The sequence below is a fragment of the Cryptotermes secundus genome, unplaced genomic scaffold (genome assembly GCF_002891405.2).
Source record: "Cryptotermes secundus unplaced genomic scaffold, Csec_1.0 scaffold529, whole genome shotgun sequence".
Classification (NCBI taxonomy): Eukaryota; Metazoa; Arthropoda; class Insecta; order Blattodea; family Kalotermitidae; genus Cryptotermes; species Cryptotermes secundus.
In genome coordinates, this window is record NW_019737988.1 from 113652 (window position 1) to 137282 (window position 23631).

Here is a 23631-nt window from a genome sequence, read left to right on the forward strand (position 1 = left end):
GTTTAGCCAGTGGAACTGTCATGAAGAAGTCATGTGATCTCATTTGAAAAGTGTATTAAACTCTCACATCATCAAACTTGGTAGCTGATGTTTTTGTGTTGCCCTTTGCACTGAACTGTACATGTAAGAACACCATCTGTGAGGACTGTCCTTGCCAGTGAACTTCCGCATTTTCTGTCAGCTAAGATCATTACCGTATTTACGCATGTGTAGGCCGCATATTTTTTGGCAAAAATTCAAGAGGAAAACTGGGGTGCGGCTTATATTCGAAATCACGCTTCATTTAAAAAAATTATATTCATAATTAGTAATACAGGGTGTAATACTCCTGAAATAATATTCCAAGAAAATTATTTTTTCTATAATTTCTGTCTGAAAATTGTGCTGCGGCCTCTACACGCACGCAGCCTATACATGCGTAAATACGGTATTTATCACAAAAGTATCTGCAAAATGTGCTTGGACATAGTCATCAGTCAGATCTCATGATCAACACTCCCATTCACATTAAAGAAGTACCAACCTTCATTTCTCAGCCTGGAAGCTGGCTTTCCTACAGTTCTTTAACGGTTTCTTTCAATCCCTGTAGGCATATACTAGGAAGTTCATTAAATAGGCTATAACCACTCACATTCTTCTAAATTTATTATTCATAATCATCTTGCTCTTTGTTGCTATATAACTTAGGCAACTGAGAAAACATCAGTCATCACTTGGTCCATTTCCTATGTTATGTGATGTCTGTTGTGTACCAAAAACTTTCCACTGAGTCTCCAGTTTAGCTGCTTGTGTTCACATTTAAATATATTAAACTGTGATGCATGTCACCATGAAAATCCTCATCACAGAACATTTGAGTTTTTAGGATGTACAAAACGAAGTGGAATGCTTATTGTATTTAAATTTCACAGCAGTTCTACAAGTTATTTTGCAAATATTAGTATACATTTTTGCAAACATTTTCTTATAAAAGTACTGCAATGTTTTAAAAAGACAGTGATAATATTGAAGATATTTTCCAATGTGTAACCCTGAAATGAATTGTTAATACAGCCATGTTTCTGTTACGAGTTCTAGTACAGAAGTATTTCCTCAGCTCATGAGCTTCTGCCAGCAGACATTTACATGTATTTGGCTGAGGTGTGTCAGTTCAGCCATTTCACCTTCAGATGATTACCCAATTTTGTTACTTAAATTTGCATTACATTTGTGTGAATACTTAATCTCAGGACACAAGGAACTTTTCATGACTGGTTTCTAAATTATTCCATAACTGGAGGACCATATGTAGGTTAAGATTGCTGTCTTCTGGGATGTAACACCAGTGTGTGTGATGATATTTTCCAGAAGACAGTAATCTTTAAATTCATCACCATGAGAGCCTCAATTCTCACACAATGTATCAGTGATACACATGTGATTTCTTTTATCAAAAATGTTAAAATCATTTTAATACAGAATTATTTATAAAATTTGTACAATAAAGATAGTTAGGGGAGACAGTGATATTGCTAATAAAATTAATATTACTTACATGATAACAAAATTGCTTATGAAATAAGTTTCTAAAATGGCAGTGAATGAGTTCTGAGTTTGGTTCCAGTTAAGTAGACCACCCAGTCTTAAAAATATAAGCTAGACATTTTGCCAACAATTGAACACTTTTCCCTGCCGAGGAATGCACATAAATAAGTGTGTTAACACTTCTAAAATAGCTTAACTATTAAGTAATAGGGGTAAAGATGTAATAGTGTTTGTAAATACTTATTGTCACACAGTATGAATGAAGCCTATATAAGTTTTTTTTTGGCCCAAATATCTTGCTGATGTAAAGAGAATATATTTAGACTGCATATACTATGAGGACACATTACTGGAATTGTATAGTAACAGACTATTTTAGGTGGACATACTGGAATTCACACACCAGCCTGTAAACAGATCATTTACCCACACAGTCTGTATCATTTTACTGAGTTCATATTATCATCTTGATACTGGTTGGGCATTCAAGTCTGTCACTTCAAACGTCTGTTTGTGGTCATATAATAGTGACAGTCATTTGAAACACACTGGTCCAACCTCAAACCCAAATGCTTGGTGTGGTAATCCATAGTCTACTGGGTAGAAATCCACTATAGGTACATTGCCAAGCATCTTTGTTCGTACTTCAAAAACTGTTTCACTTTTGCTCTTCCGTGTCTGAAAGAATAAATTCCCATATATGTGAATATTCAAGTAGAAAATATAATGATATTACATAATACATTTTTGAGCTTGATATGTAGTGGCATGAAATTACCAGAACAGAAGGAAAATTGCATTTCTGAAATTCATTTAAATACTTAAAAATTTTCGTTTTACTGTTCCATAAAGGATGTAAATTAATGCTATGGGGGAAGCAAGTATATGTGCATGGATGCGTGAATTTTATATAAATGTAACTATAGTTAAAGTCTTAATTCTGTTCTCTAACTATAAGTAAAATTAAAGCTTTAAAATATTAGAATATATTGGAACCATTCATTTCCCCACCCTTTTGTTTTAGAATAGGAAAGTACTGATACTGTAATAGTGAAAAAATGAATAATTTAGATTTTGGTTGATATAGATAGGTGTTTCAGACATGTATAAAATGAAGTCAAACATCCCTGCATAATAAGTCGCGAAGTTTAGAGCTTAGGAATCAAAAGGTTTTGTCTGTTTGCATTTTATTCGGTATTACGCTTTGACCAAATAACTAAACACAGTAAACCACAATTTAACAGCCCCCTACCCCCATGTAGCCTTAGAACTGAAGTTGTTAGTTTTACACCTACTATAACAGATCTTCACTGATATTATTACTCATGAAGCCTGTATCAATGCATGACTTCAATTGTAAATTGTAAGTTAATGTTAAGTTTTTGCATATAACATTCAAGTCATTCAGGGTTACAGACAACCTTTCAAATGTACGCCTCATACTTCTCTTTTAATTCAAATTTATGGCATTAATTATCTTTGCCATACTGTAAAATTATTAAATAATGATAATTTTGGGAAATGTGCATATTGCAGTTTAGAGTACACCCTTCCACTTTTGTCCCAAATGACTCACCTTACATCCATCAACTAAAACACTTGGACTTGTTCCTTCTGCACTGAATTCAGTCTCATTCTCACCCAGCAACTTTATAGCCATGTCATGGTTGTTGGTCTTCAGGTTGAACCAAGCAGCTGAATTGATACATGTATATGTGAAATTTTGATATGCCTCTTGACTCAGCAGCCTTAGGAATGTCATCTGTACAACACCTATTGTTTCATATGTTATCTGAAACATTTTAATTGAAAATTTATCTAATAACATTGTATACAAAGAAAATCTGGTTACCTAAGTGTAAGTGGTATAATATTGTGATAACTGTTTTGTGTGTTGGTACTAACATACATGCACTCACATAAACTGTTCTCAGTCACTGTTCTAGTGAACTAACAACAGTGGTGTAATAAAGCAACAAATAAGTGAACTGTTGGGGTTTAATTAGAAAGGTACATTTTGTTTACAGAATATGCTGTTCTGCTGTTGAGGTATATGCAATTATTTGACATTAAGAGCAGTTTCATTTTTCATATTTTTCTCAGATGTGAATACTGAAGTACACCCAAATATGTATTTAGTTCTTTAAGTAAAGTGGAGCTTTAAATTAATGAAAGTGCTGTATATAAAGTTTCATCAAAATCTATCAAACACTCAAAATATGTATCATATAAAAAATTGCAATGAGTCCTTACGATGAACAAAACTAAATGAAGATCAGTTCGTTCGTCAGTAATCTGTCAGATGACAGGTCCACAGCCTCTTCCAAAACAGTTTCTCCACTTAATGCGATCTTCTGTTTTTGGAAAGAGACTCTCCAGGAAAAGTTATAATGTGGTAGTTTTTCCATTTGCTTTCCACATCGCAGTACAACAGCCGTTCAAACCACTCTGGTCACGCCTGTTGCTATACGAACTTGAACCATCTCGAGCATCATTTTCTCTGTGCTTCAAGTCGCCGCTGATGACGCTGCTTCCGGCATCAGTTTTCGGTGTCTCTCTTCGTCTGATGCCTACCCTTTGACCTGTCCAGCAAGGGAGGCCCTGCCAGTAGCTACGCTACCGCTGGTATAGCTCTCAGGGTCCTTGGCATACTCAAACACCCTCACCACGATAAGGTGGAGACACCAACGAGGGGAAGATCAGTACATCTTAAAAAAAGTAGTATAAATCTACCATACTGAATTTAATAGAAATTTATAGCCTCTTCCCCCCCCCACCCCCAGTGGGGTGGGACAAAGTTCCTTGTACTGTGGCCACTTCTGGCCTATTGTAACAGCCCCAGATGATATGTGAGGGTGATTGTGGAACAATTGGTGGAATGAAGATTGGCAGTGGAAACCTAAGTACTCTGAGAAAACCTGCCCCAGCGCCACTTTGTCCACCACAAATCCCTCTTTACCAGACCCGGGATCGAACCCGGGCAGCCGCAGTGGGAAGCCAGCGACTGACCGCTTGAGCTAGCTTAGTGTGAGAGCTATCATATGTAGACAGATGGTTGGACATGATGAAACTAATAGGTTCTGTGTAATCTTTTTTAACACAGCTGAAAAGAATGGAAAGTTATAGCGGAATGTTTTCTCTTTAAGACCAAGTATAGTGCAGTTGTGAGAGAATAACTAATTTTCTTGCAGTCAGTCAATGCTCATGATCATTTACATGTTTCTACCACTGTCTTAAATGAACAGACACTGCACTATACTGTTTCAAAAGCAAATGTTTGCATTATTTATAATGAAAACTTGCCCTAAGAATACAGTCATGTCTTTCTGACTCATAAAGTCACAATATATACAAAAATATCTCAGTGTTTAGCAATATAATTTGAGAATACAATGCTCTACTCTACTTATCAGTGTAATCTTTTATATAAAAGCCATGTTGATGTCTGTTTGAACTCATGGAGAATGCAGACTTATGAAAACAAACAGAAGACACTGTTACTCTCATTATCTGACAGATGGCATTAGCCATCAGACAGCCTTGAAGCATCATTTGATAACACACTTCAACAAATTATCATAGAAGGTATGTACATCTATTTGTGCTCACAGAGGATGCAAACCTCAAGGAAAATGTTAAAATAACGTAGTATGTAGCATCACTCATATTTGTTTTATTAATTTCCCATAACAGCATGTTTTGAACAATACATGTAATTAACCTAAGCTGTGTTAAGGTAAAGGAAGAGGAATTATGGATAGAGGAATAATTAGATAAATAAAAGGATGGGAAAGGAATGTGGGAGAAGGAGATAAACATACAATAGAACTGGTGCAATATATTTTATGTAACAAAATATGACAGCCTTGTAATTCTGGTGGAAGTATATAGACATAGTATATTTTCCGTAGCACATCTGGTTTCTGAAAATATTCATGAATTTTGTTGTGCATTTTTTAATTCCCTGAGTTTTCATATCATGGAGCATACATACTCTGAGATATTGGTATCAAAGTAAAACAAGAATTAATGAACCATGAGAAAAATGTGAAGAAAATTAAGAACTGGTAATTAAAATAGATTTAATGGTAATAATCAGATTATTTAGCCCAAATTATTAAGACATATTCAAAAAGTCAATAAAATTAAACCAGTTTATCTTGGACATACTCTCTGAAGGTTATGAAGTATCATGAATCCATAAAAAGAATACAAATCATCATCTGTAACAGAATGACAATATCAGGTTCTAATATGGAACAAACTACCAAAGAAGCTGAACATTATAGCCCTCATTACATTGCTTCATGAGCAGCAGTAACCATATCATATTGCAGAATAATCTTTGCTGTTTGGAATTTTCTTTAGTTATCTGAATGTTTAAATTACTTCCAGTTTTGAGTAGTTCAAAATAGTTTTAGATGTAACCTACTTCTTCCTACTTAAAATCCGTGATGTGAAATCCATACATGATATACGTGTTGAATGCAGTCTTTAAGAATCTGTCAGTGTTCAAGTAGACCCCTTGGAGTGTTCAGTCTTATACAGCTTATCTATTATTGGTGCATCACCGCAGTGTTTGTGTAGTTACATTATATGTCATGTATTAACTGCCATATTTTGCAGCCCAATTTTTTTGGACATCAGGTATATACAGCGGTTCTTACATTCTCTTTTTCTTTGGTCTACTAGTTCTCCCTACATTGGCCAATGTTTACAGAATGGGTGTATTTATTTTCAGTTTTTATGCTTTATGTAATGCCCTTTTTGTATGAGGTGAATTAAGTATTATTGAAGGCTTGTACTCCGACCACATGTCTCTGTGTCTCAGTTTGGCAAAATTAGGTGGTGTGCTCTGTGTTGTTGACATTTTGGAATTTGTTCCCTGTACAATCTGGTGCAGTTGTTCTAGTCATGTATTCTGCTGGTCTGTAGGTGTGCAATGTTTTGTTTCCTGCTTTCTTTTTATTCTTTTTGTTTATCTTTTTATAAGCAGTTTGGTGCTTGTATGAGTGATCTTGCAGATGGGCTGAAATACTTGTCTGTAGTAATTAATACATGATGTATAATGTAACTATATGAACACTGTAGTCACGGAACAGTAACAGATTTCACACATAACATGGTGCTGAAATATTTCAGTACCATGTTATGTGTGAAATTTGTTAATTACTACAGACAAGTATTTCAGCCCTTCTGCGAGATCACTCATACAAGCACCAAACTGCTTATAAAAAGATAAACAAAAAGAAAAACACAGAGCACACCACCTAAATTTGCCAAACCGAGATACAGAAACGTGGTCGGAGTACAAGCCTACTGATTTATATGAGTATAATACTAGGAGGAAAGATGATCTTCATGTACAACAATGTAACACATCTGTTTTTAAGAAAAGTGTTATTAATGTGGGCATTAAATTATATAATATACTTCCTTTGGAAGTTAAAAGTCAAAGGGATGTAATGAATTTAAACATAAATTAAAATTATTTTTATTTGATCGTCCTTTCTATACATTGAATGAGTTTCTTCAACAGGGACATGAGGAAGCATAGCAATGTTTTTTTAATTAACAAAAAAAGAGAAGAAAAGGGAATTGTAGTAGTTATTGTTATATTTTTAAAATTCTTAGTGATGTTGTAAGGCAAGTACAGTTTTATTTTTAGTCTAATACATTCTAGGATTATAGAGCTTTCAACAATGATGTATTTAGTGAGTTGACTTGTTCAAGTGTTGCAGTTGTAACAGTATGAATGCAAATAAATATGAATATGAATGAATAATACTTAATTCACCTCATACAAAAAGGGCATTACATAAAGCATAAAAACTGAAAATAAATACACTCATTCTGTAAACATTGGCCAATGTTATATTGCTTATGTGCAAGTTATTACTGTAAAATTTGTACTTACCCTAAACCCTCCTCGTAAATTTGAATACCAGTCATTCTTCTCTCCTTCCTTTCTCCAAGGGATGTTGGGCATATGACTGGAGTGCATGTCAGGGAATACACAGGTTTCACCACTCCCCGTGATATTACAATAAACAAACACAGCATCATCTGACATTCCCAAGTTAGGGTCAATCCAGTACCAACCTGCAATTAAATTCATGTGGTTTGGGTAAATGTTTAACTTAAGATGCATTCCAGCTGTGTACATAAAAATTATTGCATTACATAATAGTAAACTAGTTAGCCATCAAGATTAATGAGAATATCCTAAAAATTATTGCATTACATAATAGTAAACTAGTTAGCCATCAAGATTAATGAGAATATCCCAGTTCAGCACTGTATGTTCAAATAGATTGTACGTCACATCTTTTATCTTTCCATTTCCTCTAGGCTTCAGGCCTGTTGCACTTTGGAATTAATCTCTGAAAGTAAGAATCTGTTGGGCATTTGGTAGATCTCATTAGATGTGGGAATTGGCCCATCACAAAACTTATACCTACTCAGAACAATACAGACACAGAAGAAATTTGTGTAAAAACGTAAACATTAAAATATACAGAAGTAGTGTTTTACCTGTTGTTTTAAACTTGGAACGGAAATTTGCATAATGGGTTTTTTAATTCATGCTCTGCACCAAGTGTTATTAGGATGATTAAAATAGAGAGGACAAGAAAGGCGGAACAGTCAGTAAATAGGTCATAAATGGAAATAAAACAGCTGTAATGGACATAATAGGTTTTCTATGTGTAACACTCCATGTTATATGGGTAACTTGTCACAACGGCATGGCATGTCCTCAGGTTGTGGATAGAGGAGATGGCCTATGATTCAGTTAGGAGGGAAGCATTGTACAGTATTCTCATACAGAGTTTGGGGTACCCATGAAACTAGTTAGGCTGAATAAAATATGTTTAAATGAAACATATAGTAAAGTCCATATAGGTAAACATTTGTCTGATAGTTTTCCTATCCAGATTGGTCTAAAACAAGGAGATGCTTTATTGTCATTGCTTTTCAACTTTTCTTTAGAATATGCCATTAGGAAGGTCCAGGAAAACCAGGTGGGACTGAAATTAAATGGGACACATCAGCTTCTTGTCTACACTTGTGATGTGAATCTACTGGGTTATAATATAAATACCATAAAGAAACGCACATGAATTTTAATTGACGCTAGTAAGGATGTTGGTCTCAAAGTGAACACATAGAAAACTAAGCATATGTTGCCCTGTTGCCATCAGAATGCAGGGCAAAAATCATTATATAAAGATAGCTAAGAGATGTTTTGAAAATGCGGCACAGTGAAGATATTTGGGAATGACTATAACAATTCAAAACCTGATTTAGGAGGAAATTAAGAGGAGATTGAATTGAGATGCTGCTTGCTACCATTCAGTCCAGAACCTTCTGTCTTCTCATCTGATGTCTGAAAACAAAAATTAGAATATACAAAACTATAATCTTTCCTGTGGTTCTGTATGGGTGTGAAACTTGGTCTCTGACATTAAGGGAGAACATAGACTGAGGGTGTTTGAGAACAAGGTGCTGAGGAGAATATTTGAACTGAAGAACTGGAGCTCGGAGAGCATAATGAGGGACTTCTTAACTTTCATTTTTCACCAAGTATAATTAGAATGATCAAGTCAAGGAGGATTAGATGGGCAGGGCATGTAGCACGAAAGGGGACCTAAGAGGAATGCATATAGGATATCGGTGGGAAAGCCAGGAGGAAAGAGACCACCAGGAAGACCAAGACGTAGATGGATGGACAATATAAAAATGGATCTTAGAGAGATAGGATGTTATGGTATGGACTGGATCAGTGTGGCTTAGGATAGGGACCAGTGGAAGGCTCTTGTGAGCACAGTAATGAACCTTTGGGTTCAATAAAATGCTGGGAAGTTCTTGAGTAGCTGCACAATTGGCAGCTTCTCGAGAAGGGCTCAACTGCATGAGTGAGTGAATGATGTGTATCACTAGGTAGTAGCAGAGCCCAGCTTCATGACACCAAACTAAGCAAAACTGAGAGTAGCAGCCGAGGAATGTTACAGAGAATCAGGAAAACAAAGGAAGCAAGGTCTTTGAGTGATACTACAAACACAACAAAAAACCTTGGTTCCAGAGATTCAAGTTTCAAAGAAAATTATATCAGCTCAGTGAATAGGCTAAGAAGTGGCCATTATTGTCTAAAAGAGTGCCTTATTCGATTTATTTTATACGGAAATATGTGAATGTGGCAAAGCCAAAGAAACTATTAACCACAACTTATGACAGTGTAAATTATTTGAGGAATTTAGAGTGCATGTGATAAGATGACTTAATGTAACATAAAATATTTCCACCGTATTTTAGCGAACGCATTGTGCACTATATGGTACCAGAAGCAGGAATCCCAGCAGCGCGATTTATAAACAGTGTTAATAATAAAATATAACTACTTTAAGGATAATTCAAAGTTAAAGCCTTGATTTTATGCAAGAATGAGTATTCCACAACTGTATTTGCTGACAAGCTGGGCTTTATGGCTTAACAACACTTGTATCATTTTCTGCCAAATAAAAAGAAAACCATTGAGATAGACATGCATGTGCATGTTTAAAGGCTGGTTTCAGTAATCAAAATTGTGACCATGTTTGAGGAGTGAATTACCAAAGAGCAGCATTCTGTTCTATGTATGTGTTTTTTTGGGGGGGCGGGAAGAAGATTCTATGCAAAGGATATTCATAAACAAATGTTTCCTCTTTATGGTGTGAAGTGTTCGTCATGTAGAGTAGTTCACAACTGGGTCAAGAAATTCTCTCAAGGACATTCAAAAGTTGCAAATGATGCCCAACCAGGTCGCCCTGTTGAGATTGTGACAGGAGCAACTGTGCAGTGCATGGAAGAGTTGACAGAGCTGACAGGAAAATAATGATAGACAGTGTAGCAACTGCTACATTGTTTAGCATACAGCATAATGCTTCAGGATGCAGTTCACAATATCCAGGCCAACTGGCAAGAAGGGTACTGCTTCAGCATGACAATGCCAGACCCCATGCAGCCCAATTAACACAGGAGAGAATTCAAGGAGTACAGTGGAAACTTCTTGAACATCTGCCTTACAACCTGGACTTGGCCCTTGGTTACTTATCTTTGTTTGGTCCAATAAAAACCACTTTGGTGGCAAACATTTTGCTGATGATGAAGTTGAAATGGAGGTACGAAAACGGTGGAGACAAGAGTCAAAAGACTTATACACTGTGGGTTTTGAAGCACTGGTAAAGCGATGGGACAAGTGTATCAATGTTGGTGGAGGATATATTGAGAAATAGATGTTTTTTCCAGGTTCAAATATCACATGTTTTTCGTTTTATATCCATTTGTGACCTATTTACTGACAGAAAAGGAACTCTGCTAACTTAAGCACATTTGAGAAAGGAACATAGTTTTTGTTGAAGTGAGAGACAATTTCAACCCATCTTTGAGCTGGTAAAGTTTTGTTAGCAGCCTACTCAGAAACTTTTTCCCCAGTTACAGACATAGTCATCATACATTTCATTTTCAGCTAACTGAACAGATGGTACAATTTAATCACAAGAGATGAAATTCTCTTAATGTTTGCCCATGAAGTTGTTCTGTTCAAGGTTACCCAGCTATAGGTTTCCAGACCCTGAAAGTTTCTCTCAATCCAGTTCAAGTAACTCAAAGCAGTTTCACAGAATGATGGGGTAGTGACATGAAACTATTGTACCTCTTTGTGAGGTAGTTCACCTTCTGTTTCCAGTTTTTCAAGGATTTTCCTAACAGCTGAAGGAAGGAAACAGTCAAGTTTTCAACCCATTAATGCTATCAGTTACTTCAGATACAGTGACTCTGTCCCTGTACCTTTATCACACCAAGTCATATGATTAGAAGCGATTTCTAACTCATCTTGAAATTTTCAGCTGTATATATCAACTTTATTTGGCTCTATAGTTGTACTTCGAGTGGTATAAATATTATAAATAACGTAAACAGAACACAGTTTCAGCCATTAGAAACAGCACACAACCCTCTAAACTTATTCTTTTTATCTTAAAGATATAAAATCACTCAATGGACTTTCCAGCATTGAAATGTTGGCCAGATTCATATATTCTAAGCAATTGTGGCTACTCACCATCTTTAAATTGAGGATGTCCATAGAAGAGGTCTTTGCAACTCCTGACTGGATGTTCTCGTGTTCCGACAGGTTTCCTTATCCTGTCAAGATCCTGCCGCATTGTATAGATGGAGCTGTACATATCCAGGAACTTGCCTCCAAGATCTTCTTTCTGATCTCCTTTTTTAGTTTTGTTTTTCTTATTCACATCTTCAGCAACATTCTCTGTTATTTCTTCCCTGTAACATGAAATGTCACAATGGGTAGCAGTACAAACATGTTCATATTAGAAACACAGTACTAGTTCTGTCTTTGCCAACAGGAAGGCTGCTAGTATTTGGTTATGTCAAGGTTTATGGGGCACAGGGACACGCTTCTGTAGTTTTCCCCACTGTCCCCCATGCTTTCCCTCTAATATCTGACTCGGCTTATTCTTCAAATCTGAAGATGAAGGAAATACGAGTATGTTCCTCTGAAACATCAGTCCACTTTCAAGGACTATACGGCGTTAGATCCCAGAAGATAGTACTCTTTTTAGTGCCTATTGTTTTTCTGTTCACTAGGCCTATGTAATTTTGACTTGATTAAGATAACCAATGATTAGCTACATGCAAATTTAACGTTTGTTTATTATAAAGGAAGAGTTCATCATAACCTTAACTATTTAATTTGTAGTTCCTTCTGCTGAATGCATTGTTAAGTGTAACTGTATGCTTTACAGTCTTCTGTTGATTAATCGTGTGAGGGAATGAAGGTACTGCAAATTGTACAAAGCAAAGAAGACATAAAAATCTAGATTTTGATGAAAACCCAGGTTTGGCATACTTAGTACATGGATTTATTACTTATACTGAATGTTGTATTGTAGCATCCTGTTGCACATTGTTAATTAATTAGCAAATTACTCTGATGTTTTGGCTTACACGCAACACTTTTTAACAATTTTTATTTAAAAGTTAACTACATAGCAGGTCAAGGAAGCCAAGCCGTCTAAGACAGGGATCGTGGGTTCGTATCCCACACAAGGCATGGATGTTTGGTGTGTGTGTATGTGTTTAGGTAGAGACCTTGCAACAAGCTGATCGCTTATCCAAGGAGTCCTACCATCTGTAAAATGATCAAAAGGAAAAGACAACCTTGACACCCTAGGGTATAAGACGAACGGATTAAGTAAGCTAACTATATAATGCGTCTTTTAAACTTATTTTAAAAACCACATTGTCGAGTACATGTTTCTACCATCATTGGTCATGATCAGGTGTCTTCAAAATTGTTCTGTGGATACTGCTGTGCTGGCGTTTTCTCCTTCTAATGTAGGGTGAGTCACCCCCACACGTATCCGTGTTTTTCATGGTTTTGCAAGAGAAGACAATGTGGTTTTTAAAATTAGTTTAAAAGACGCATTATGTATATGTATAACTTATAAACAACAATTTTAAAAAGTGTTGCATGTAAGACGGAATATCAGTAACATTTGTTAATTAATTATATTTAATGTACTTGCATCTGAGTATCAGTATGTCGAGTGGACTCACTCTATATCTTTACACCTTGGAACACCAATGATGGTTTAGGTTATTATGTCCGAATTAGTTATTAATAATGCAATCACTATGTATTTTTGAAAGTCAACAAAGAATATTCAGCAAATGCAAATAACTGTGCTATGCAACCGTTTTCAAATTCAGCATTTTTCTTATGGGGCTGTCCGGCCCACGGTCACCTCAGGGTTGACCCACCTGGCCTCAACATTGTTATGATTCCATACACTCACTTCTCTACATTGAGAGCCCGCTTTCTACGTCCCCCATCGCGCTGAAACAAAAGTTCTGGGGGCAGCATTGGTGCTTCTCCTGGTGGACCTGGGGGGCCTGGTGGTCCTGCAGGTCCTTGCTCTCCCTTTGTCCCTGCCACACCCTCAGAACCTTTCGGTCCTGGTGGTCCTTCCAAGCCGGGTAATCCTGGTGGACCATCGCTACCCTTCTGTCCCTGAGGTCCTATTGGACCCTGTAACAATAGTAGAAAAATTGTTTGCCCTACAGTCCGTATACATGAATACATTTTGTTAGAATCAGCATGAGAGCCTCCTACAGTAGACACTGTAATAAGAAGTAGCCTGATCCCATCAGAATCAGCATTCTTTTTTGTACAATATATATAATTAAAGTTTTACTAACAATGGTTAATAAAACTGCCATGTTAAATATACATTATCGATTTTTAATTTACTTTAGAACTAATTGATTTATTAGCAAATTCTAATTGGTAGGCCTTATTTTGACATCATTGAAAATCCTAACTTTGGTACAAAGTTGATGTTCTACTCAGAATGCAGTTACCTGACATGTTCCTCTTTTGGTGCTGAGCTGTGATGACACATTATAAGAGATAATTGTAATATTTTGTGATATAATAATAATAATACAAATAGCAACAAGAACAACAATTAAAACTCAATGGAGCAGAACACCACTTGAGAAATCGTTCTTCACTCACTTATTCAGGAAATCTCCGCCTTTATATAACCAAAAGATTCATAAGGGTATTCACAGGAGCCCCCCCCCCCACGGGAAAATATTCTGATATAGATGAATCCATTGTACACTCTCTCTCACCTCATGACTCAAGGTACGCGGCTTCAAACCCGGCGGAGTTCGTGGAATTTTTAAGGGCGGAAAAATTCAGGGAACAAGTCCTCCGGGAGGGACTTTAAGCCGTGGGTCCCGTGTCGTAGATTTACGGCGCGTAAAAGATCCTTATATCTCTAGGAGACCTCTGAGCAAAATTAGGCAAAAAGTTTCCCGCCAAAGTAGTTTCAAATGCCTTCGGTAGATGGGGAAGCATCGGGAACCACTGCCAGCTTTGCTGGCTGAACGGGGCTGATAGCGAGCACCAGTACCGGCAGGGTATGGCGACTGGTAGAATATCAAAGGGGGACGTACAATAAACTATTAGTCGCGGTGCACATTAGTTTTCTAAGATTCACTTTAATATTTTCTCCCATGTATGCTTAGGTTTTCCAAGTGGTCCCTTCCCTTCAAGTTTTCCAATATTCCAATGTCTGACTCATCTCACCCTCCTTGATAAATGAGTATCTGGTGAATAGCAGACATTATGAACATTCTTATGTGGTTTTCTTCGTCCTTCTCTTTCTTTCGGGCTCTTTTGTACAAATATGCTACTCAGAATTTTGTTCTCAAAAACCGTCTATCTATATTCTTCCATTAAGGTGAGAGGACAAATGTCACACCCACATAAAACGAGGCACACAAATGCCATTAATTTTTAGGTGTTAGATAGGAAGCGGGAAGATAACATTTGAACTGAATATTTCCGAATTATCTATTCATAACTTGGTGAATAATGGGTAAACAAAAACAAACAAACTCCCTTATTTCAGCCCGCAAACGAACTATACCGACCGAGCGACCGCCGCTTGTCGGCGAAGTCAGTGCCGACTTTTGCGGATAGAGGGTGTCGCGTGGTCAGCGCAACGAATCTCCACGGCCGTTAATTTCGATTTTCTAGACCAGAGCCGTTATTTCCTTGAAATAGCTCCTCAATTATCATTACGAGGCTGAGTGGAACCAGTTTTAGACCCACTACTTCTCCGAAAAAATCTGGTAGCGCAGGGAATCGAACTCTGACCAATAGACCACAGAGGCTGTCGAATGATGGGTAAACAAATACGTAGCATAGAAGAAGTTGGAATTAAAAGAAGGCGATGATTCGCTGACTATTGGGTATATGTTAATAGCTGAGGATTTTGTCTAATTGTTGTTCTAATAAAAATTCTTTACACATTCAGAGAAAAGGTTATTAGTCTTTCAAGTAGGTATGTTAAAGTGGAAGTTCTTTGATTTAATATTATAAGAGGGGGTGTTAATAGAAATATCTGAAGTCATTGTACTGTAGAATATCATCAAAAGATTCCAGTAAACAAATGTGATTTGGAAATTTATCCAATCTGCAGCTGGACTTTGTGAAATAGATCTATAATTTCGAAAGTACGTCTTAAAGTATTGCTATAAAAGCGTAATTTTATATTTCAGTTTTTAATGGGACCTATAAGGGATTCAAGGTATACTTGTGCAAAACCTCCTTGAAATTCAGCTGGGAATAATTTCTTTCGTATTTTCATCCCTCACCCCTTCATTCTTTTTTTTTTTTTTTACACCTTTTGTTACTTTATTACTGTATCTTGATCCTTCAATCCTCCGGTAAAACAGCAATTCCTCAGGTCGCTCACTTTACGTGTAGAGTACCTAGTTGCCACCTGTGTTAAGTAGGTAAGGGGTACCACAGCATGAGAACTCCATAACTTGCTCACACAGATACCACTCACAGACCTACACAGTCATAAACTGTACCGGAATATACACATATATTACGGTATATGACCCATAAACCCATTAATTGTATTTGGAGAAAGAAGATTGGACCTAAGAAAGGTGAAGTGATGTTAGTTTGAAGAAAACTGCATAAGGAGGAGATTCATAACTTGTACTCTTCTCCAAGTATAATCAGAATGATCAAGTCAAGGAGGATGAGATGGGCAGGGCATGTAGCATGAATGGGGTCGAAGGGGAATGCATATAGGATATTGGTGGGAAAGCCATAAGGAAAGAGACCACTGGGAAGACCAAGACGTAGGTGGGTGGACAATATTAAAATGGATCATAGAGAGATGGGATGGTATGGATTGGATTGATCTGGTTCGGGATAGGGACCATTGGAGAACTCGTGTGAACACGGTAATGAACCTTCGGGTTCCATAAAATACTGTGAAAATCTTGAGTAGCTGCGTAATTGGTGCCTTCTCACGAAGGGCTCAGCTCCATGGAGTTAGTTATCCTAAAATCCGACTTCAATTATTCAGTTTGTACGTAGTTTCGTGTTTTATCTCCAACTGTCTATATATGACCAAAGATATGGAGTTAGGGAAATCATACTCCCCCTAAAAGTGGCTTTGTTGTCATTTATGTTTAGCGCTTTCATGCCAGAATATCTCCTTGTACGAGTATACAATGTTTCTCGATCTCTCCCGCGTACACTCGTAGGTCCTTATTTTACAATAAGTACACTCGTAGGTCAGGGATGAAGTGACAGGAAGTTGGAGAAAACTGCAAAATGTGGAGCTTCGTAACTTGTACTACTCTCCAAGTATAGTTAGAATGAACACGTCAAGGAGGATGAGGTGGGCAGGGTATGTAGCGCGAATGGGAGAGAAGATGAATGCATATAGGATATTGGTGGGAAAGCCCGAAGGAAAGAAACCACTGGGAAGACCAAGGCGTAGGTGAGTGAACAATATTAAAATGGATCTTAGAGAGATAGGATGGGATGGTATGGATTGGATTGATCTGGCTTAGGATAGGGACCAGTGGAGAGCTCTTGTGAACACGGTAATGAACCTTCGGGTTTCATAACATGCTTGGAGATTCTTGAGTAGATGCAGATTTGGCTACTTCTAAAGAAGGGCTCAGCTTCATAAGTAAGTAAGTAAGTACACTCGTAGGTCAGTACGTCAGCACACAAAATGATGAATTATTTTGTAGCTGTGCAAGTATAAGTGTATGCATAAATTATTTTCATATAATTTAGTTTTATATGAACAGTTATCCCCCTACTTACACGGTATTGACTTCAGTGAATTTTGAGTTAACGAGATCTTATAACTTTTTTAAATTTATATTGCTTACTTACGTGCTCATGGAGCTGAGTCCTTCTGGTGGAGCCGCCAATTCTGCAGCTACTCAAGAATTTCCCAGCATTTTATGAAACCCGAAGGTTCATTACCGTGTTTACAAGAGCCCTCCACTGGTCCCTATCCAGATCCAGATCAATCCAATCCATCCCATCCCATTCTATCTAAGATCAATTTTAATATTGTCCACCCACCTACTTCTTGGTATTGCAAATTCTGTTGCAAAGATGCATGGTTTGCAGGTATAGACTGAACTGGCTGTTATGGACACGGTACGGAACATTTGCGTTCCATAAAAACTGAGAATTTCTTAACCAGCTGAGAGACTTTGGGCTTTTCAAGAAAGATGAACTCTCTCCATTATATAATGGAGAGAGTTCGTATATCCAGCATATCCCGTGTTGGATTTGAGGTACTCACGTCGGTAACTGTAAGAAGAGTACGGTCTTCTTCGGAGAGAGCCTGACGTTTCGGGGAAACATATCGCCTTGGTCTTCAGGGAAGAAGAATGTTTCTTCCTTGGGTATCTCTTCGATGCTGAAGATCAAGACGATACATTCCTCCGAGATACAGTACGAGTATATGGCTATTTCCGAACTACAGCCCAGTAGACGGTACGCATCAATCTGCCCCTCTTCACACAGATGTACAGTGGTAAATTGATGAATTGTCAGGAAACTATAATTAAATATGGAAGATATGAATGCATGAATGTCACTTTAGAATTGAAGGATCTTACTCACAGGCTCTCCTTTAGGACCCTCGGGCCCTGTGGGACCCTTCATGCCACGCTCCCCCTTTTCTCCTGTGTCTCCCTTGTGTCCTGGTGTTCCCATATCTCCCCGGTGACCTTTAGGACCTCTTCGACCTCGGTCCCCTTTGGGCCCTTTTGGTCCTGGCTCTCCCATTTTCCCATGAAGGCCTTCGCTTCCAGCTTTACCAGGTGGTCCAACATCGCCCTAAATAAGAACAAGTTTATTATTACGTATTTTATAGTTGACAATATAGTTCCTTATTTTTACAGAGCTGAGATTTAAATAAGGGGTAACACTCGGTGGTCCTTACTATTGTTCTGGGTTCGCACTCTGATGTGAAATCTCCTTCGTGTACTTCTGACTTCCACGCAGTAAGCTCAAACCTGTTCCACGTTCGTAGATACCTTTTATTTTGTTTCCCTTTGGTTTGTAAGGAAATAAATGTTCTACGGGGTTGCCTATGTCATTGTGCTTAGGCCTACATTCAGTTAAAGTAGTTAAGCTTTTTTTTTTTTGTAATCGTCTATACTTCAGTTCAATGAATAGATCTAAATATGTCGCAACTTTAGTATATTTTGCTTTAGATTTTATTAGTTCTAATCAAAACGATTATTATATGTCACGTGTTATGTTTATTTTGATAAGAACGATCAATATCTGTCATGTAATATACGTATTCTGTCATAAACAGCGTTAATCATGGGATAAGTTTCGTTCGCTTTGAACGGTTAGTGTATGCCATGCGTTAAATTTGTTCTGTTATAAACGATTGGTGTATGCCACGTATTAAATTTCGTTTATGAAAGATTTGTGTCTATCTTATGTTCGGTGTATTCTGTGATGAATGGTTAATGTCTGTCTTGTGTTAGCATTCTTCTGTTGTGGATAATTAGTGCGGACATAATTTTTCCTCTGTTGTGAACGATTATAACATATCACGTACTAAGTTTCTTCTGTTATGAATCTGAAAGTAACTAACATTCTTGATCAGTATGACACAGAATTTAGTTCTGAATGCGTTATGATACGTACCGCAGGGCCAGGGGATCCCCTCAGACCCGGTGACCCCTGGGGTCCTGGAACCCCCTGAGGTCCTAACGGTCCTTGTAATCCTGGAGGTCCTGGTGGTCCTTTGTCCCCTTTTTCTCCAGGAGTGCCAGTACTCCCTTGCTGTCCTGCTGGACCTTCCGAACCCTGAGAAACATATCTCTTTTGCATATAAAACACATGAAATGTATGCAGGTTGTGTTCTACTGTGTGGTAATCTTCTATGGCATGATACACGTTTCAAGATATTGCATCAGTTGGTTCAGATATTATTATGGCGAATCAGACTCACGGACTCCTAAATTTAAAGATACGCTGTTCACGAAAATGTGACAAAATTATTGGAAGATATTATGGTGGTAACTTGATTATAAAAAAACAAATAAATTTATAAACTGCAATTATTTCACAGTGGTGTCATTCTTCGACAAAATAATATCATATTAAAATTATCGTTAAAATTTGTTATTTTTATTGTTTGCATCCTGTTGAGAGAATACAACTAATTTAGAAAATATCATTCGTTACAATTCAATAATTAATTTTGTATCTAAGAGCACCGGAAGATGACCCTTTAAGGGCCGAAACATGTAGTTTGGTTTAAATTGATGAACATTTATTGCGTTGACGGCTGAACTTGTAAAATTAATATTATAAGTAAAATATGTTATTTACAAAGCTACGAAAATATGCAATGCCTGAATCGTAGCCCACAGAATAGATAATGCCAATGAACGAACCACTTTGCCCGGCGGTCCAACGGGTCCCATCTTCCCCGGAGGCCCAGCCTCACCCGGTGGGCCTGCATCTCCTGGCCGTCCATCTGCGCCATCTTTTCCAGGCTCTCCCTTGGGTCCCACTAAGCCGGGTTCTCCTGCAGCTCCAGGGAAACCTGGAGGGCCAGGGCTGCCCTTTGGTCCTTCAGAACCCACGGAACCTCTTGGACCTGGAGGTCCCTGGACTCCAGGCTTACCTTCTTCTCCCTTAGGGCCCGGGGGACCTCGCTCACCCTGAAAGACAATTTTCTATGAATATCACACTGGACGCCAGAGAAAGTGATCGTGATGAACCATGATATTTACCAGGTCTTAAAATTCTTCATATCTTATTCTATTTAGTGTATTTCAGATCCATTTTTTTTTTACCTAGCATTGATACCTGTCTTCCGAGTGAGAAGCGTTGATGTCTAGGAATGAGGCACCAAGCTCAATATTACAATAACCAATAATCACTCAACCCAACTGATGTACGCTGCACAACTGGATAATGTAACTCACCCAAGCGGTGTCTGAATACAGAACGAGTTGCAAATGTGCCATCTAGTTGAGGCCAAAAGCACAAATGACTTCATTATCAGCGTGTGGCTCTAGACACTAACCAACGAACCACATTACCATATCAGTAAGGGCCAAGAACGCGATATAGAGCAATGCCAGTGCTCATACATCATTTAAATGTCCCAACACTTTCGACGTTTCACTCACATGTTTTCCGTCTATGCCGGTTGGTCCCGGTGGCCCAGGATTTCCGGGGTCTCCTTTCGGGCCTTGTAGACCTTCCGGACCAGGTGGTCCTGGAATTCCCTCTCCACCCTTACTTCCACGTGGCCCGGGTTCACCTGGCGCTCCAGCAGGACCTTCAGGACCTATTTGGATACCCATGCATTTCAAGTCAAGTATTCAGAAGTAGTTCCAATAAAGCACGCAAACTATAAGAGACTTATCCGTTACTAGATGACGTTCTTTTCTTTGGGGGGGGGGGTCTTAAAATAAACTGTGTGGAAATAGTGAAATTGCTGGTCTTTAATAAACAACTATTTTATGCATGTAAATATATATACAAGAGATTAATTTTATGCCATCGTATTTAATGAATTTTATGAACAGTCAACTGCACAGTAATCTGATGGCCACCGTTTACCTTTAGTATTGATAATTGCCTAGATTTATCCATCGTCTGATATAATACATAGAACACAGTGTTTCGGAACCTGGATCTGCTTCTATCCGCAGGTGAGGGGTGCTTACTCGGTTAGTTTGTATGTTCGAATGGGTTACCCCCTAACAAACACAAATAATACAAATGCAGGTAAATACAAAATGATAACACGCATCGCAACCATCCTACCCAACGGCTTGTGATGCGAGCAGCCTTACTTTACCAGCAAGCCAGATACCAAACCAAATTTTGAAGTGACCCAGCCGAAATGGAATTTCCAGTAACAATCCCTGCTAGTTGGTATTCGTCTTCTCCGGTCAACGTCGTCCGACAGACTGCACAGTTTAATTCCTACTTCACTAATTGCTCATGTATTGTTCTCTGTTTCATCTTTATTAATGTCATATTACCTCTTGAGAGGCATATTATCATGATCTACGACTCTTCGCAGGCTACATGTGAACAGCCTTAGGAAAAAGAAAACAACTGACTGATCCTAAAACCAACAGAGTGTAGACGATATAAATAATCAATCTTTACCTTTAAAATTCATGGTCATAATGAAAGCAATATATTTCCTCGTATTAAATCACAGTGTTGCTTACAAGAATTCAAAGAGATAGATGTTATTTGGGCTGTAGTAATAAGTTATTGGATTATTTTCCTTATTTTATTTTCTGCTGTATATTGTAATTGATTATGTATAAACATAGATTGTACATGATTACATACAAGTGACATCATGAAACTAAAATTATATATTTATCATGGTCTTTAAATTTTCAACACCTTCCAAATGAATTTCCGGATTCGGAAATGAGTTCTGCAATAGAAAATAAAATACATAATTAAATCAATCAAGCAGAGTCCGTCACAAGTTGCTGGTAATTTCTCCGCTTTTCTTATGGAAGTTTATTATTATCGTCCGAGGAATTCGCAATTGGACCCTGTTCTGAGCCAAGTTGAATCCAATCCACATTAATTCGTCCTCTTTCAACCAGATCCATTTTAACACCATCCTTGCCGCCTAGGTCTTCCAAGTTGTCTCTTCTTTTCAGGTTTTCTGACCAAAGTGCTGCAAGCATTTTCCATCTCCCTTATACATGTCACATATTCCATCCATCCATCTCATTCTCCTTGATTTCATCACTCTAATTATATTAATTATTATGATTAACATTAGCAGTAGTAGTAGCAGCAGCAGCAGTAGTAGTAGTAGTAGTAGTAGTAGTAGTAGTAGCGGTAGTAATAGTACAAATGTATAATAATTGGCGATGAGTACTAGTTACTAAGCTTGACATCGTGTACGTGACAACAAGTAACGTCATCATTTTAGTCCACGATAATTGGTGTTACATTTTTTAACCATGAATGAATGTATGAATGATTGTATAAGGGTTGGGCCTTCTTGGCCTTTGCACTGCAACCACAGCGATCTATTGTGCCTTTTTATAATCATACTATAGATCTTACTTACCCCTTGCTCCAACATCACCCATCTCGCCCTTCATTCCAGGAGGTCCTGGTATACCCTGCGGGCCAGCTGGTCCCGCAGGGCCCGCCACTCCAGCAGGGCCATCCTCTCCTTTCGTTCCTTGTCGCCCAATCTCTCCAGGAGGACCCTTTTCTCCGGGAGGTCCAAGAGCACCAGGCTCTCCTCTAGGACCTTGAGGTCCTGGAGGGCCGGGAGGTCCCTACAATGGAGATATCCTTTATGTTTAGTCAGTTATAACTGCGAAAGTCTTTAGCCATAAATCTTCGGCTTAGGCGAAGGGAAAGCAACAGTGACAGCCTGCACAACGACGAGGAAAGGGGGATTGTGCCGGGTGTACTAATGTCATATGGGGTTCTTTTATATCCCCACGAAATCAACAGATTCTCGAAGCACTAAAAAAGATGAAGACGGGTGCATTAAACTTCGCATCAAGTTATACTTACCATTTACAAATTTGTAAAAGTAACGCTGTTCCTGTACGGGTTATGTGGGCCTCATGGCCGGAGTGAATCTTGTGGAGAAGAAAATAATTCACTCTCCGTCCTCTTTTACCGCCTGGGGGATGATCCCTCGGTATACGCTTGATAATAGACTGGATGGCTTCAGGAGCGATTTGTATGTGGTGGCTGCAAGAAATATTCTTACTCTTGGGAACAGAACCCCGGTCGTCCAGCCCATAGCCAGGCACGTAATAGACTGAGAGCTTGTGACCTACTAAATTTGAATTATGTAAAGATTCTGTAAGATTGTCCGTGAGTTCTCTTACCGTTTCTCCTCTTGAACCTTTGAAGCCTTTCTCTCCCGGAGGTCCAGGGTCGCCTTTGTCTCCATCCTCTCCTGGAGATCCCATTGGACCTGGCGGTCCTGGGAGTCCTCGCTGTCCAGGCAGTCCGTCACGCCCCGTCCCTCCCGGGAGTCCAGTCTCACCCTGCACACGAACAATTTGTGAACACGATACAACTAAGTTTTGGTTAATGGTGCACTGGAATTCTGCCTTACATCAGTGCTGGAGAAACTACTGTGATCGCAAAAAAAAAAAAGACAAAATACATATCTAGATCTTGACTCAAATTTAAGTTTTGTG

General features: G+C 38.2%; 1 protein-coding gene across 1 annotated transcript in view; it reads right to left on the reverse strand.

Moving 5' to 3' along the window:
- Nucleotides 1–877: 877 nt before the first annotated feature.
- LOC111870636 (collagen alpha-1(XI) chain) overlaps nt 878–23631 on the reverse strand; it is an 88675-nt gene continuing 65921 nt past the window's right edge. The window contains exons 19-29 of the mRNA XM_023863092.2: nt 23314–23475; nt 22530–22746; nt 20599–20759; nt 19855–20124; nt 19100–19261; nt 18056–18271; nt 13380–13612; nt 11624–11844; nt 7442–7626; nt 3101–3316; nt 878–2202 (exon numbers count right to left, since the gene is read on the reverse strand). Of these exons, the coding sequence (XP_023718860.1) occupies nt 2059–2202; nt 3101–3316; nt 7442–7626; nt 11624–11844; nt 13380–13612; nt 18056–18271; nt 19100–19261; nt 19855–20124; nt 20599–20759; nt 22530–22746; nt 23314–23475 (2187 nt within the window). The 3' untranslated portion in view covers nt 878–2058. The remainder of the gene's footprint in view (nt 2203–3100; nt 3317–7441; nt 7627–11623; nt 11845–13379; nt 13613–18055; nt 18272–19099; nt 19262–19854; nt 20125–20598; nt 20760–22529; nt 22747–23313; nt 23476–23631) is intronic.